The 18,062-nt window shown below is 36.8% G+C and overlaps 1 protein-coding gene across 2 annotated transcripts in view; it reads right to left on the bottom strand.

Moving 5' to 3' along the window:
* ZFAND3 (zinc finger AN1-type containing 3) overlaps window positions 1-18,062 on the bottom strand; it is a 135,791-nt gene that overhangs the window by 29,998 nt on the left and 87,731 nt on the right. For both annotated transcript variants that reach the window (XM_083858637.1, XM_083858638.1), the window contains exon 5: window positions 8,173-8,238. In XM_083858637.1, the coding sequence (XP_083714763.1) occupies window positions 8,173-8,238 (66 nt within the window). The remainder of the gene's footprint in view (window positions 1-8,172; window positions 8,239-18,062) is intronic.

Genomic DNA, 18,062 nt, shown 5'->3' with positions numbered 1-18,062 from the left:
CTGTCATGCAAACAACTTCCTCACTTTCTAGGAAGATACACTTTCCCTGTGTATATTGAACAGACTAAAGAATACTTCCAAAAGGCTTTAAAATTACCTTCATATATTTTTGAAGTCCTTATGGAAACTATCATCTAAATGAAAATACTGAAAGCTTGTTCTTAGAAGTTGTGTGATGCTCACGGAAATAACTGGTCAGAATAGAGAACTTCATCAAGAGTCAGATGAAATCTCTGGGGCACTCACATCAAAAAGTACAGTAGGAATCTGATCATGGATTTGCTCCCTGCAGCTTACATGTATTTTAAAATAGTAAAAAAACATAGAACTGAATTAAAAAGTAAATTAAAGTGGCTATTTGTTTCAAATATATTTCAGGCCAGTTATTTAATGCTTAATTTAATTTTAAAAATCTCCAGTGCAGTAAAGTAACTATTTTAAAATTATAAACTAGGAGTTTATAATTAGAAATTTAAAATTATGCATCTCATTTGCTAAAGCATACCTGTAAGGAAGCTGTCTGATCTGAACAGATCAGATCAGGCCGCTGACTGCTGAGGTAAAATCAATTCAATTCTTCAGCCTGACAGGAGACAGGTCTTTAAAGTTAATGATCTCAACTATTCTTTGTGACATTCTCCATACTGTCAAAATTAAAACAAACCCTAGGCTTACCAAATCCTCTTCCAGTAGAGTGTAGCTGAGAAATGCAAGACGTATAACCCTGATTTCTTTACCCTTGAAATTCATGGAGATGTGCTTTGTTCAAAGTTATGAGATACAATTTTTTGAGCACTCTCTGGTTATAAAACAAGGAGTTCAGAGCTGTTGGGAGAACAATATTAAGTAAGGGTAATAGATGCATATTCTCTCACAGTATATACCTACTGCCAAGAGATCATTTAATTAATCATAAAGATCTTGAGAGTTCTGAAAACTAAACATTGCATGAAACCATTAAAAAATAATCAAGGTTAAGCTTTTTCATTTTAAATAAAATGTACATAAAGGCCAAAATATTTGCTCTTCAGTTTCAACAAACTGAAGACAAATCCTTTGTCATAATTCCCTAAGACTTTGGTTAAAAGAGGTGGTAATATCTGAATTTTAAGACAATGACCTTTTAATTGCACAGTTTTGTGTTTGGCAACAATTTCATCAACCAGACTGAAAAACATCAGCCCATAGAGAAAGTGTGAGAAAATGTTGAGGGCAGCAGCACACATTTTTTCAGGACAGAAGAGTCTCATTTACAAAAGCACAGGTCATTTTTTCCTGCTCAAGGCCCAAGAGAACAGTGCCGCATGGACTGCTCTCCAAACTCTTTGCTTTGCATTGACCATCCCAATTGTCCCACCTTTCCAAGAGTCTCTCTCCTGGCTCTTCTCCACAGTGGCTGAGGCACTAAATGCTTAACTGTACTTCCAGACCTCAGTTCTCATTAAGTGCTATGAATGCTACTGAGATCAGACTAAGTATCTCTAAACACTCATATTGTATTTGTTTTCCATTAGTGTCACTGAAAAAATTAGGTTGCAAGGGATTTCTGGAGGTCATGCAGTTCAGCCTCCTGCTTGATGCAGAGTAAAACATCAAAGAAATTGGATCAGGTTGCTCAGGGTCTGGTCCATTTTCAAAAATTTTCAAAGACTAAGACTTCACAGCCTCTGAGGGTACCTATTCCAGCGCCAGCTAGAGGGGAAAAATCTCTTAATCAACCAGCTATACTGTTCCTAACACAGTTAATCCAGAGATATCACCTGGTACCTTTAGTTTGACATTCAAAATAATTTTCTTACTGGCTGACAATTCAATGTCAACTCCTCTCAGGAGATCATCCTGTCCTATTGACCCAAGTACATTTTCTTCCAAGTTGTTCTTTTTCACAGGATTCAGAATATGGAAATGAAAACAGATGAAAAATTTGAAACAAAAAGAGCAAAGAGAGATAAAGACAAGTGAAAGCTGAGGAATGGACTTACACAAACCCAGAAAGTCTTAAAGAGGTTATTTGGTGAAGAATGAAAAAGTTTCAAGGGCTTATCTGAACTGCACGAAGGATAAAAGAAGACGAATTTGGGTGATTTGAGAGGATAAATAAAGATAGTTGGAATAACAGTTTAAAGTACTTGGAGGATATTTTCTGTTAGGATGCTGAACTTGAACTGACCTCAGACAGCTGGGAGTACTATGAGGTACAGAGGTGTGTGTGTCAGCACCTGCTGGGAGCTCACATAGGCCAGGAGGCCCTTATTCCCCACCCAGAGGGAGATTTTGATTATTGTTTTTTACTTCTATTTTACTGGGTTGGGTTTTTTCCCTCTCCATAAGGGAAAAAACAGTTGATTCTAACCTATGAACTTCTGAATAACCAAAATCTACCTGAATTATTGCACATTTCTGCCACTGACACCAGCATAGACCAAATCCCACTTTCTGCATGAGGTAGTAGTGTCCTGGTTTCCACTAGAATTTTCTTCCTAGTAGCTGGTAAGAGTGCTGTGCTTTGGATTTGGGATGAAAAAAATGTTGATAACACAGTGATGTTTTAGATGTTGCTAAGCAGTGTTTATACAGGGTAAAGAGCTTTTCAGCTTCTCATCCCACCAGTGAGAGGGACTGGAGGGACAGAATAAGCTGGGAGGGGACCCAGCCAGGGACAGCTGACCCCACTGGATGCTCTGTATCTTATGGAGTCATGATCAGCACATAAACTGAGGGGAAAGCTGGGCAGGGGCTGCTGCTCAGGAACTGGTTGGCAAAAGCTGGTTATTTCTCTCTCCTTTTTGCTATTTTCCTTTTTTACAATTTATTATTATTTTAATTATTAAACTGTTCTTATACCCGGGAGTTTTCTTTCTTGGAGATCATGTAAGACTGCCTTACATGCTCTGAAGAGAACTGATGTGAGTTAGTGTGGTTTTAGGGAATAAAATGTTATAAAATGGGAAACAATAATAAGCATCTAAGTTATCGTGTTCATCTTTTTATCTTATTCCACAACAGTAATTTTATTTCTTAAGGCCAACAGTCTTTTCAAGAATGACTTCAACAGGCTGGTAAGAAAAAGGAGTTAATCCTAAATAAAAATTACTGCATGTCTTTTAAGTATTGATGATCAATGCAAAGAAAAGATACACCTAGGAGCCACTAAGTGTGGAAGTTAATTTCTAAGTAATACTGTGAAAGTTTCTATTCATCTCAGTTTAGTGTACTTCAACACAGGCAGATAAAAGTGTTCTTGTCCTAATACCATAAGATGATAAAAAAATAATCTATTTATTTTATCCTGCCTGTACTGAACAGACAGGAACAGGAGTGACTGTTTTCATATGCTGTCATGCTGCTGCACGCCTTTTCATTTCTGAATGCTGTGGTTTTTCCACTACTTGGAAGAAAATTCTCTTCAAAAGTAAACAGCATGAGTGATTAATGTATGAACTATGAAGATGCTTGCAAAACTTCTCTTTAGATCAAAGCAAATATGGACTAAAATTCAAGCCATTTTTTTCACTGCAGTTTAGTAAAGCGATGATTTAGATGTCTAGCACAGAAATGTGCCAGACTGTGATAGATAAAAATCAAGAAAGGCTTTTTTACAAAAAATATATTACCAATTATTGTGTGCTAACAAGCTCTTATAAACCTTCCCAGGAACAGCTGAAGTTTTTAAACTCGGAGGCAAGGATCATCACAGCTATAGCTGACTTTTAACAAACTATTTGAGGTATTGACCCCAAATGCATCACTTTGGATTCTCCAACTAACTCAATTAATCTAAAATTTGGGATGCCTTCACTGAAAGAAAGTGTTAAAGAAAGTTCAGGCGAACCATATCCACTGTTTTTAATGAACAAGGGTGGCTTTGTAAAGCTGAGAAAGATAAGAGTGGAAATAAATCATACAATTAGAGCAAGTCCTTAATTTTGTTTACTGCTATGACTATTACGATCCTTACCACTAGGAGAATTTTAATCTACAATCATCATAATGTTTTGAGAAGGCTCTTAGGTAACCAGGAGGAGAGGAAACCAATCTGTCCATCCAGATAGATATGGGAGCACAGAACAGATAATCCAGCATGTCACAGAAATAGGCAATAAGCTGAGGCAGTAAAAAGCCATCAACATACATCATCTGATCATGGTACAGCGTCATCTCCCAGCCTCTATCAGCTCCTGCTGCATCAATGCCAGTCCCAGGCACTTCATCCTGTTTGTAATTGCTGATGAGCAGCAATAAGGCCTCCATGCCTCAGCTCCCGTCCGTTCCACTTCAGCACCTACCTATTAGGTTGTAACTTTTATTTACAGCCTTGCTTGATGTGCTGCTCTATTAGTACAGCTGGAAACTGAGCAGAGGGAGGGGGAAGAGCGTCCCTAATGGGCACTATTATTGCTGGGGCTGGGTGATTTACTATGCTGCTCAAAGGCTGTTCTATCATCACTTTCCTGTAGGTGAGAGAGCTCCAAGAAGACTGGATTTCAACACAGTGCCCTCCAGAAGTCAAACACTAGAGAACACATTAAGAGTCCCTTGAAACGCCAATGAAAAACAGACCTCAAAGTTGGTTTAGTGCTATGAGGCCCCCTTCAGTAATCTTTTGTGTATTTTTTGCTCAGGAGCTTAACACTTTGGAGCAATTAAAAAAGAAAATCTAATTAGTGGTGCATGAGGTCCTTTTGTCCTTACTCAACACATAAGGTTTGATAAAAAAATGATCATATCAATGTAACGATTTCATGGTTTTGGCTCAAATTCAAAATCTGTGTACTTCTATTTCCACAACTCGACTTTCCTATAACTCCTCAAAGGCTGTCCTTTCAATTGTGCAGGTTCAACCTCAAAGCATTTGGATTCCTGGCACTGTTACAAGCAAGCACAAATCTTAGTACAAGAACATCAATAAATTCGAGACTTCAAAAAGGACCACAGTCCTGTTTAACAGCTTTACTCAAGCAGTGAAATAATTATTTCCATCTTCTAAACTCAAATTTTAAACTAGAAAACAGAGAGAAGACACAGATTCTCATCTTGTACAATATAAACACCACCACACTAATCTACCATATTGTCATAAAATGTGAGCCATCTACACATATAACTATACAAAATATTACAGATGAACATTTCCCATGAACTGCTACTGAGAAATAAAGTACTTAAACCTCACCACCTTTATGGATAAAATGTATGAATTGACTGCATCATTACCACATTTTATCTGCCTGTTTCTACTACCTTCTCTACCACACAATTAAAAATTAACTGAGCACACTCACACAGCTCCATCAATTTTTTTCCAAGTTTCTTTAAGCTGCATGAAAATGTTATAAAATCTGGCAGTTTAGAGTTGTGTAGTAAATCATCATTGAAGCAGTACAGCAGAAAAACAAGACTAATATGCTACTTGGTACTGCACTTTCCCAACACGGGCACCTGATACAAATGGGATGTGGATGCCCTGCAGACTGGAGCAAGCCTCCCAGTACCTGCCATCAATCATCACATTACCCAACCATTAAGAAACAAATCAAAATACATAAGAAGCTATACACCAGGCCACACATCTTTCTTCCTACAAAATCCTCAGACTGCCAGTGCTCAGAAGCCTTTGAGGCATCATCCAAACTAATGATTGCAAGGCTTTATTCATTCTTTTCATTATAATCCTTTTCCTGTGGGTACACTGGAATAGAAATACTTTTACCACAGTGATGATTCTGGTGAACAGGAGAAAAAAACCCACTCTTTGGTGTCATAATACTATTTTTTATCGGAACAGCTCCTTCAGCATGCAGGTTGACAAGTGCATTAGGTAAAACTTTTTTTTTCTCTATGAGAACTTTTCCTGTACCTTGACAGATTTATTGTTTTGATCTTTCTTCAATTGTTACACTCATTCTGATAAAATATGAAAGGTTTGTCTCCTTCCTTAAAATTTTGATGGAAACTTACATATAAGATAAGTAAGTCAAATTTCTAACTTTCCGTCTCAAATGCTGATTTAGGGAACTTTGGGGAAAAACTATACTTGAAGGGTGAACAGAATTACTCAGATAAAATCCAATGCAACATTTTTTCTTCAAAACTCTTCCAGGCAGAAGAATAACAGGATACTTACAGAAAACAGGCTTATAAACAATGTGTAATGTTGACCAATACTGCTTGCATCATTTAAGTAGCTTCCCAGGAAGCTGAAGTGATTCTAGTCTGAAAGTATCTCCTGGTTTTGGAGAGTAAATTTTCTTCACAGTAAATAATGGGGATAATTTTTGGCCTTGTGGTTAAACCCTAGGAAATGTTCACCTACATGGTATGCTGCTCATGCCTGAAGATGTCACAGCACTTCTGGGCAATATTTTATAGCCAATGTTTTCTTGTCAATTCCCATGACAACGTGGTAATTTATTTTAAAAATGAAAGTTTGCTAAAAATTCAAGATCTGGAAAAGAAAACTAATTCATTGTAACAGGTTTATTCATGTAAGGAACTATAAAGAAAATATGTAGATAACTGAGAAAATAATGTAAAAACCTCAAGCAAATTTGAGGTAATACAAAATCAGTAGATTTAGTTGACTAAAGATTATAGTTGTGCATCAAATTAAGGTCATCTCCTCATTTTCTTGAAAAATTCACTAAATGAAAAACATACAAGCACATACAGACCAAACAAGAACGCAAACTGAAAAGGAGAACTACTGAGCAAAGTTAGCCAAGACATTTTTCTATATGTCTCACGGTTTCATTTGCTTTACTCCAAGGAGCTTTTACTGGTGCCATTTGACACTCTAAATAATGAACTTACATTTATTTTTGCTAAGCACACACACGAAAAATTTCCAATGGTACTCTCAGTTTACTGTATCTGTAGCATCATAGCAAGCTTTTAAATTCTTCTGCCACGAAAAGCAGTTGAACATTATAACAGCTAACATTTAAAGAAAACACAATTTAGTAATACCATGAGCAAAGCAGATTAGTTTGCAAGGGATATAGTGGCAAACATTCCATCCTGTTTAGATACACCTCCATGGCTACACAGAAAAGAAAATCCAGTCTTCCCGTTTTGAAGAACTACTTCCAGTTCCAAACTCAGTTCTTTGGCAAACAACACTCACAGTGACAGATTACCATGTGTTACTTGAGAAGGCTCTTAGATAACCAGATTTGATTACCTGCACCAAGAACAAGGTAATGCAGCTTCTCTGTAACCTTCCTTCACTGCAGAACAAGCCAACACATCTGCTGCAAGCTAACAACGCTCACCTATGGAATAACTACAGTTCAGCTCAGCAAACAGGAGCTTGAAACACGTTTTGAAAGAATGACTTCAGAGGAAAATTCCCTTGAACTCCTTAAAGAGCAAAGGTCCTTACTCAAACTGGAATTCCCTTCCTTTCTGCACATAAATGCAAATATAGGCAAAAAATATTTTTGAAACACAGATTTCAACAATATTACCACTACCTACACACCCACCACTCCCCAGGACATTATTATTTTCAACAGTGGTGCTGGTGGAAAGGATGGTGTGAGTTCTCATTAATCCACATAAAACCAAAGCCAGGAGAAGACCTGAGCCAATGCAGGTAACTCGGCTGCCTGACTGAGCGAGTGCACACATGGTTCTACAGGACAGGTCTGAGGCAGAAGGAGTGACTTCAGCCTGGCAATGACCTAACATGTCACTAGTAATTCCAGCTCTGTGAGACATTATCCATCTACATCCTGCACAAAGAAATAAAGGCATCAAAAGGATCCAAAGCAGGTAAAATTTAGTCTCAGTGCAAAGATCAGTTGTCTATACTGCCTCTTCAATCAGGGAAAGTCAATGTACTTAGAACAGTTTTCTACTTAACACTTTGCATTTCAAGGACAGGATTCCCAGAACACCGTCACAATCATTAGACAATCTGATTACTCCTGCATGTCCTTGTTTTTACAAAGATTAACTGAAAACAGAGTGTATTTATAGAATTATGTTTAACAGGATTCTCAGATGAACTATCTGCCATACTTATCATTTTATATGTACATTTCTGTCAGCAAAACAACAATATTTGTTCTCATTTGGTATTTGCCAGATATGGTTATTACTCGTTACTATTAAACTATAACTGCTAAATATAATGCCAAACCTAATTCCTTGATCCCACAAAACACATACCTGAGTCGCAAGATCTTTTGGTTGGTGTGGTTAACGAGGCATGAGCTGTACCTGTGCATGGCCCACCTGGAAACAGAGAAGATTGGATGTCTCAAAACACCACCCATATTTAACATTTTCAGCCACATCAAGATTATACTTAAGAATATAAAACACAGAGGAGCACTTGTCTTTGGAGAGCACATATGGAAATAGTTCTACTCTGAGTACTTCTCTCCCAGATGAATCTGAATGTCTTGTGGTAAAAAAAAAACAAAAACAGATGAAAAGTTGGGACAAAGTTACACTTTTAAAAATATACTTTATAAATATTTCAAGAGACATTTTTAGGAAAATATATACCATTATTGAGATCCTAGAAATGTATTTAAGACCCACAAGTTACACAAGGGACAAAGTGATCACTTCTCTGATATCAAACCTTGTTACTGACTCCAGTGAGATAATGACTTTGCCTCTTATCTTGTTCTCATTATGTGTTCTAAGTGTGGCACAAGCATATGCTAAACAAGCTCTTTCCATGTTTAAGGTTTTCTGGCTCTGGACTCTTGCCCACTCATCTGGCATCTGCTTGGTAGTAAATTGCTTTCTGCCTTTTTTCTTAACATGCATCATCGTTGAGGGGTTCTCCAGAGATCTTGTTAAAATAGCAACCAATTGAGTGTACACAGTGACTTGCAGTAAAAATAAATAAATAAAAATAAACTCCATGCAGGGAAGCCAAAACAAATTGACAGTAGCATTACCAATGGTAATAACACATCATAGCTTTGAAAATTGGATATTATAAATGGCAAGATGCTAGAGAGCCTGAAATTGAGTTGGATCTATTAGAGTTTGGCTATCAAGATACCAATAATCAAGTTTGCACTAAACTGCTAGTGATTTGGTAATACTTGCTGGCAATATAACAGAGCTTAGTATAACAGGATAACTTTTAACATTAGGTCTTCATGCACTGAAAAATACTAAAACTACTTTTTCCTTCCCCACCCCACAGTCTTTGCATGTCTGGAAAGCAGTGCCGTGACTGTGGCAATGTTTTTATCTTTTCAAGTATTTTCAAGCTGGCCTGTTAATAAACTATTTTTGCTTCTCTCTGGGATGCTCATTCTTGAAGCTTTCCTTCATTTCTCATTTTCACTGAGTTTCAGGTCTCAAGCAAAGCATCAGGACATGGGAAAGTATTGAACCTGACATAAGAAATTGCTATTTGTGACAGGCAACAGCATAAGCAGCTGGCAGATGTTACAGACAGCATTGCAAGGCACTGTTGGATTCCCCAGGCTGGTAAGGAGGGAGCTGGTGAGAAATGGCTGAACTGCACAGGTAAGGGGAAGGGAGTGGTAGGGACCTCTCTGCAGGGTCAAGTCTGCATTTGAGAAGAAACAAGCTTGCTTTTGCAGTGAGGAGGCTTGGAAGTCCTGGGATGGGTCCTTTCCTAGCATCCTGGATGGATGGATAAAGCATCCTGGTGTCACCAAAGTGGTGTTGGCTTCAAGCCTGACAGGACTAGCAAGCAACAACCTCTTCTCAACAACCAGAAGTGGTCAAGTAAATAGAAATAATTTTTTACAACATAGTATTTTTTTTTTTTTTTTATATTCTGGCCTAGAAAAAGTAATCTTGATCTATTTTAGTACTACTACTGCAAAAGGCTCAAATAATGCTTGGTGTAGGGTTTGGTGCATTTGGGAAAAAAATCAATACTGAAACAGAATCCTTACCAAGTTTTCTAGTGAAACGTTCTGCATATTCAAAAACACTACAGAGCAGATCTGTTAAGTCAGTCTCTACATTCAGACACCAAGTATTTGGTTTCAATACAGAACATGTGCAAATAATAAATTCAACAGGGTATGGAATTTCAATGAACTGACTTTAGATGCAGCTGCCTCTTAAAATGCAGCAGCTCTTCTGTAAATAATTTTAGTTACATTCTCCCAGTTTTCACTGAATAGACAGTGAGAGGCATCATCACTGTGGACCAACAAATAAGACTAATCTTTTCAATTATTGTAAAGTAAATATTTACAGTAGCTGATACTTTCAGCATCCAGCCAAACGTAGGAACTTTATTTCTCACTCTCTAAAGTACAATAAGTTGGTATGTATTCTGCACTTCCCTTTGTCAGAGTTTTTCTGTTATTTATTCTTCCCTCATTAGGTATGGCTTTCATACAGCTTTGATTTGTATAGCACAGCACCAGAGTTTTAATAAAGAGTATCTTGGGATTTGCATGCATGTACACTAGTGCCTAATATCCAGTGAAGGCAGCACGTATTTTGCAGCATTTCCTTCTGCTACTCTTTTTGTTCCACCATTAAAATTGTCATGCATAATTCAGTACTGTGGGCTTGACTGTGCAGTTCTATGTGGAAGTCACTATGTGGAATCTTTTGGTATACATAACTGCTAATTCAGGCATATTTGTATTGTTTGAAACAGAACAGTGTATTTCTCACAGCTTTGATTAAAATTCTGTGTGCGAGAAAGAAAAGGGAAGTCATAACAATACAACACCAGTCCATCTTGGCTATTCACAAAGGTAGGCTTATAACTTCACATGATTCAGGATATATCTGCATCTTCACTGTCAAAAAAGTAAATTTTTCAAGGTTATTTAACTGTGCTACATAAAACACTTCAGTGCACAGTGAAAGGCCACACGTCTAGCTTCTAACACAACCCACACGGCTGTAAAGCTCTTTTTTGCTCAGCACAAACAAGACATTAAAATGGAAGAACAGAAGTATCTTTCTACTCTATATCCAATTAACAGATAACACAACAGCTTCTGCTCCTATTTTTTCCAGTGTATGGTTTCTGACATTTGCAACTCCTCTTTCAAAGAAAAGCAGCCACTGCCCGGGGATAATGTAATCCCCAGAGAAGACAATTTTAAATGCAAAAAGCCTAAAATTTACTGTAGAAGTCAGAAGAATTATGAGAATTTTGAGAATCCTCAAGTTTGCAAATTCAGACAGAATTAATAAAGGACAAAACAAGATAATTCAAACCTTATTATATATTAATACAATAGGTCTTGTTCATGTAGTTGTAACGTTTTTGGCTTCTGATATCCACAGGTCTCCATAACTTACTGTTAGCTGTACTCAAAATATATTGATTGGAAAAAACAGATTCAAACCAAATGTCTCTAATTATCCGAAGTAGTAAAATTTTATACATTGCTTCTATTTCTATGGATACATTAATATTGCTATTATTTACTACTGTAGACTATTCTAAATTCTGTATGTTTAAATTGTCCTTCAGAATGCCCTTCTGCATTGCCCACCTCCCGTCTTGAACTATGTTAACTGCTGCCAAGCAGTACTTGTCCTGAGGACATCCCTGAGTCAAGGCAACTTGTTGTTTCCCCTTCCTGAAGTCTGTAAAGTGAAGTGACTCCACTCGGTCAGAGCCTCCTATGCAGAAAAAAGTTAAATACTAGGGGGTTTAATACCCTCTTCTTGCTGTTCAAAGAAGCATTAAGTTTGAGCACAGGCAGATCTGAACAGCACTCAGAAGTTCTTACTGTGCAGAGAAAGAGATGCAGAATGGAGCAAATCTAAGTTAGCATGTGAGTAAAAAGTCTAAATTACAGTAACACATTGAAACAATTTCAGATGCCACAAAAACTGCAAGCCAGATAATGAACGAAGGTGAAAACTAAGTGGAGGAGCCTGAAGCTCAGTAACATGTGATCACAGTAACATAAGGACAAAGGAACTCCATTTTGAGCTTTTGGTACTGTGATGCTTCCTTCCCAGATAAGCCACACTGACTCTTTGAATGCAACAGGCTGGAAGAGGGTAGTAAGAGCTGGATTTCCTTGGACAGCAGTGCTCTAGCCAGGACAGGAACCATTTCATGACTATTTGTAATGCAGGAAAGAACCCACCTTGGAAAACCTGTCCAAAACAGCTAACCTAGTTGTACATTTCCTGAATTGGGCGAGACGTAATCTAATTAATCTACACAACTGACTCTGAAGGCAGTCATTGATTACGAACACCAATATATAAACAAATGAGAACATAAATCTCCAAGTTCAGTCTGCACAGACAGACTGTGCTATATTTAAGGAAAAAAGGCAAAAGAACTTTCCAACACTTAAGACCTGCTTATTTGCTGCAGAAGGGGCAAGATGCATGATCACCTAAGTGATGTCATTACTACACACATAAGAGGATTATATAACATAAAAATACTTTTTAAAATCTAGTTTTACAAATTGGCCTTTAGGTACTGTTGTAGATTTTTGTCTGCATGAAGCTTTTGGAGCAGGAAATGAAACCTGGATTGCTTTGTTGCTGAGTGGATGGTAAATTTAACAACTATAATGAGGTAAAGGGAGACAGGATTCAAATTCCCCCTTCTTCCCTACTATTGTCTCACTTTGTTACCTGTTTATCCTCAGTAAAAGACATAATATTCTCCTTCTTTGTAAGTTGAACTGTAAAATGTGCTTTCAAAACCAACAGTTAAATGTTAAATAAATAACATTTTATTTAACCTCAATAGCTGTGCAGCTCTAACCCACATTTTTCCAATGTGACTGTGTTTCTATTTTGTGTTCCATGGGGTCCTTTGACTCTATTAAATGTGACTGTAGGATACACTGTCTACTCTGTGATGTAAGGTGACTATAAATCAGAAGAACAATTAAAAGTAGTATAGCATCCCTGGTCTTCATTATGTTTCAAAATTTTCATGCCACAGACAGGGAAAGAAGTGCTCATTTCATAAATCTATGTGTCAGATCTTTGCTTGTTAGAAAATGTAGATATGTTCTTTATATGAAACTGAGACTGTATGGAATAGTTGGAAACTTACAGAAATATCTTCACTGATGAAAAGATGACAATGACACTTCTTATTCAAATTTCTAACTGCCTTTATGTCCTGTACTAATTCTAATAGCATTGGTATGCACCTAATACTGGTGGAATTTCTCAAAAGACAACTCAAATAGCCCACAGCTCAACACAGTTGTACATTTGAAAGCATTCTTACAAATTCCCAGAGAAAAAGTTCTTGCATCAATATTAAAATATATGTATTTTGTGATAAATATTAAAAAATATCAGATTCAATGATAATCAAACTAAAAGACTGAGTTAGTTAATATTAGCATTAAAAAACTGTAGAAAAGACTAATTGTAAATAGCTTCTAATGAAAACAAGCCTAAAAATTAAAAAATCCCGGATAATGTAAAACAACTTTTACTATTATCTAATTTAAGAAAAGCAAAAGCCTGAGAAAATAGGTAGTTCTTGTTTTGTGGCATAGAAACCCAAAAATGACTATAACATCAAAAAGTAGGCAGGTGCAAATCCTGTGTTAGAGGTGTGTCCCCACTTGCTTTAATACAGGACACAAAACTGACTACAATGAGAAACAACACATGACAATCTTGTGGCTTGATAAAGAAGATAATTAGAATTATTTGCCATCACCCAGCTGCAGGTTTCTCAGTTATGTTTGGGTATAGGTTTAATTTAATACTGGGTCCTGTGGGCTTCACTGTAGCCTGGTACAATTTTACTAGTTACTGCATTCTTTTAAATATGAGAAAAACATAGAAATTGGTATGAAAATAAATCAGGTTAGCAACAAAGCAAATTACTTTCTACGACCATTTGTGACAAGCAAGACAAACCCAGGCAGCTTCAGCTGTTTATACATTTACTACTTATAGAACTGGGTATGCACATAACCTTCAGACTGAGATGAGCAGAAAACAAAGTTGCCCATCGACTGAACTAGGGAAAAAACAAACTCAAAACAAAACAAAAACACAGCTCCCACTCCCCAGAAAAAACAAACAAACAAACAAACCCCACCACCACCACCACAAAAACAAAACAAAACAAACCAACCAACCAACCAAACAAACAAAAAATAAACCCCAACAACAACAAAAAGCCCGCAAAAACTAACTGGAAAACCTCCAAAGCAAATGAAGACAGGAAGTACAAAACTGACTCCTACTTCAATAGGCAGCTGAATTCTCCAAGTCAGGGCATTTACAAAGTATGCAATGAATAACATCCACGAACAACTGTATTTTTAAAAATCACTCTCCTTAAAATGCACAAATTGAAGTTAAGGATGTCATCATCATAACTCAAAATGTGAAGTATTTTCAGAGCACACACAGAAAAGCTGTCATCTAGGACTCTACTCACAAACCCAGGAAAAATACAAAAACAGTGAAGTTGTTATAAATTGGCAGAAACCTTTTGCATAGTGTCAGAGAAAAGGCCATTCAGCAAGAAAGAAGCAAAGAAAGAATGCACTTGTTTATCCATTTTTCACAAATTTATGTTGAAAAAAATGACATACATTTTTATTTTATTCCAAAGAGAAAAAAATACCATTACTTTTTGAGTGCTATAGCCTATGTGGCTTTTTACACAGTCATGCTTCAACAAGCAATAAAATTCAAAGTATAAACATCCAATAGGTGCAGTAGGAAAAAACAATCTCTCACCCTTCTGCCAGATATCTTTTATAGAAGCCTACTGCACCTTTGTCTCAGGACTAGTACACTTAATGTACATTAACTTTAAAATTATTCTATAACTGGGGGTATTTCAGTGCTTCCACTGCACAAAAATGCTTAATAAAATAAATGATTTTATACAGTATTTTTCTAACTGTATCTTGCAAATTTAAATGTTTGAGACAAAGGTGTCTTAGTTTTGATGTGCAATGGCTCAAATTCTGAAGGGCATCAGGAAACTAGCTAAAATTTACAGACATCCAGTCGTGAAATACCTTTGTATTTGGGCATCTAAAATTCAGCACAGAGAGGTAAGATGTGGTCAGTGATCATCACCATCTTTCTGGGCTGAAATCTCCCGTGTATTTTCTGACATTCATACTAGTAGCTCAGACCTTTGTTTATCTTCTTATAAATTCTTCAACACAGGAATGAAGAGCATTTAAGGCTTTTAGAAACAGCAGATATTCCTTTTGTCCTTTTGAATTGTGGTTCTTGCTCTTCAAGAAGGCCAAGAAAAGTTAAGCACACAATTAAAATAAAATCCTGTCAGCTGAAGCTAAAAACTACGGAAATACCAAATCTGATCAAGCTGCCAGAGTCAGTGTTCTTCACACTGACATTTCTCCTGTCACATAACAACACAGTTAATTTCAAACCTGCACAGAATCAGCTTTAGCTCTGCTCATACAGTGACAGAAAAATGATGTGACAGCCCCAAAGAAAGCACTGAAGGCCTGAAACTAAGCAAAATTATTCCATGTGCAGTGTGACCTTTTCTCTACCAAAATACATAGAACCTTGCTTAATAAGCTGCCTTTTTTTTTTTTTTTTTTTTTTTTTTTAAAGAATGTTGGTGGCTGAAAGTAAGGACACAGAGAAGTGAGGGCCATTGTCAAATCCATTTTTTCCTGTCTGCTAAAAATAATCAAAAACCTTGCCCACCCAATATGAAAAGGAAATCTCTGACAGAGCAACTGGCTGATATAGTGACTGATGCTGAAATAACTACCATTAGGAGCTCCTAAATGAAAGGAGGAGACAGAAGGAAAAATGACAACAGATGAAACTTATCTGCACATAAAGCAGCAGCAGAACAGAAGTTAGACTGATTTAACTACCTGTTAAGAAATGGATTAGTAATATCCATGCAGCTCTAGACTAACTAGAGCTATATCAATATCAATATTACTCTTTGTCTGCAAGTTTATTTCAGAAAATTAACTGCAACTGGTGAGACCTGAAGGTTTTGGATAGAAACAGGCAATTCAAGAAGTATTTGTGGATGGAGAAAAAAAAAGAATTCCATAGAATTCTCCCCTCACTAATTTCAACAGCATTTTTAAAAAATTAATGACCAGTAATATTTCATAAAAGATCAAATACATGTGAAGGAGGGGAAAAAAATCACTGAAGTTGTGTCACTGTCTCTGGGTATAAATTTTTAACACCTTTTCGTTGACTGTAAATATAATATTGAGAATTACCTTTCACCTCCAAGGGAGAGGGATATTAGAAGGCACAGCAGCCATTGTGGTAGGTAACTTCAGAACTGAGGCTGGTGGGAGATGGAAAGTCACTACAACCTGGTTGTATATGTAAGATACTCAGGAATGTAAATGCAACTCTCACATAAAATCAAAACAATAACAAAAAACCACAAACAGTTGCACACTGTCAAACTGAGCTCTTGCAAAATATAGTTCCAGGCCTATATAATTCATTCTGTGATAAAAAAGGGAAATAGCTATTTAAAAACAAGTACAAAAAACCCTTTCACTTTCTCTGATACAGAGTATGAATCTTATCACATGTGATTTCTATGATTTTCTTCAGTTGTTGTAACATGAATGACTTTAATTGCCTAAATGACTTGCTGCAATTTTGTCCCCTGTTTATCCTGTGGACTCAAGTACTGTGGCAAATGCCTTGATGCAAGACTCTCCCCAAAATCTTGAAAGGAAGAAAAGATGAGTGGAATGAAACATGAGGATCTTTTCTGATTAGATCAATTTTCCCACACTTGGATAGGGATTAGCACAATGATCCCATACAACTGATTTCTGGTGAATTACCACAATTCTGTTCAGAACAGAACACGGCTGTATATCATCACACGACAATGAAAAGTATCAATCTTTGAGAACACAGCTGTACTAAGAGCAGTGAATACTTTACAGAATATGCTGCAAAATAAATAAATATTGCACAGAAAAAGACACCCTCAAACTGAAATCAAAAAGACATTTAAGTCTGGGCATTCTTCATTAAAGGAAAGAACCTTGCAAAATAAGGTCATTATCCATCAGAAAATCTCCATCTGTATATAATTATTTCTGATAAATTATATTAAGCTTCATTAAAGGGGTAGTGGGGATGTGAAAGAAAGCAGAGCTGTAAATAAATCTCTCTACTGTATTCCACTTAAAAACATCCCAGCAGGAAGTCATAAAGAGAGTTTTTTTAATAGGCAATATTTTCAAATGCTCTGCAGGCTGTGCTGCCTAATATCCATCACGTTCAGGGTATGCTCACAAGCTCACAGCAATTCAGTATGAAGGACACTATTTAATTTCTTTCCCATTCCTGTAATCACTTTCCCACTTACCAAATCTTTCTCAGTTACAAGAGAAACACTTGGTTGTAACACAATTTCATTTCTACCTGAACAGATTTTCAGAAAAGCTGACCCAGTAAGCACCACAGCAGTACCCTGTGACACTGGCTAATAAGTGAGGAGGGTGCTGAAATCCCCTGCACTGTGAAGGCCCAAATGTGTTGCTGAAGCACAATGTGTTTCCCTGAATTCTGCAGGAAGCTAGTTTTAAGGCCTTGCTTTACAGCAGGTTAACAGGTGTCCCCTGAAGAAGCACTGAACAGAAAGAAGAAATGTAAGGGTGGTCAGCAGCAGCTGTGTACATGAAGCAGAGACAAGAGTTACATGGCAAGTTTAGTCTTATGACAAGAACTCATCACAGAACATTCACATTTGGACACTTGTATTTCTGACAATATTCTCAAATGCAGTAGATAACATCACAGTTTAAAAGTTTTACTTCAGTTAGTCTAATAAACCACCCAATCCCAAAATGATATTTTATGATTTGTCCACAGCCAACCTGCATAGTTAAAAACTCTTCATACCTGTAAACAGAATAAATACTTGGACAACTCAGCAAAACCATCCAATGCAAATAGTTAACACAATTGAACACAAGACGTTTTAGTCCTAGCCAACATTAGCTCTGTCAACATTATTTCCAGCAGTTGTCTAAATGTTCAAGAACCAGAGTAGCTCTTGCAAGTTTCCTACTTAAAACCAAGCATTTTCTTGTAATGTGTAGATCTATTCACTAGCCACAACCTAAAGTAAT

This window comes from Zosterops lateralis, assembly GCF_965231275.1.
Source record: "Zosterops lateralis genome assembly, chromosome: 3".
In the NCBI taxonomy this organism is placed as follows: Eukaryota; Metazoa; Chordata; class Aves; order Passeriformes; family Zosteropidae; genus Zosterops; species Zosterops lateralis.
This window is presented reverse-complemented; position numbering and strand designations above follow the sequence as displayed.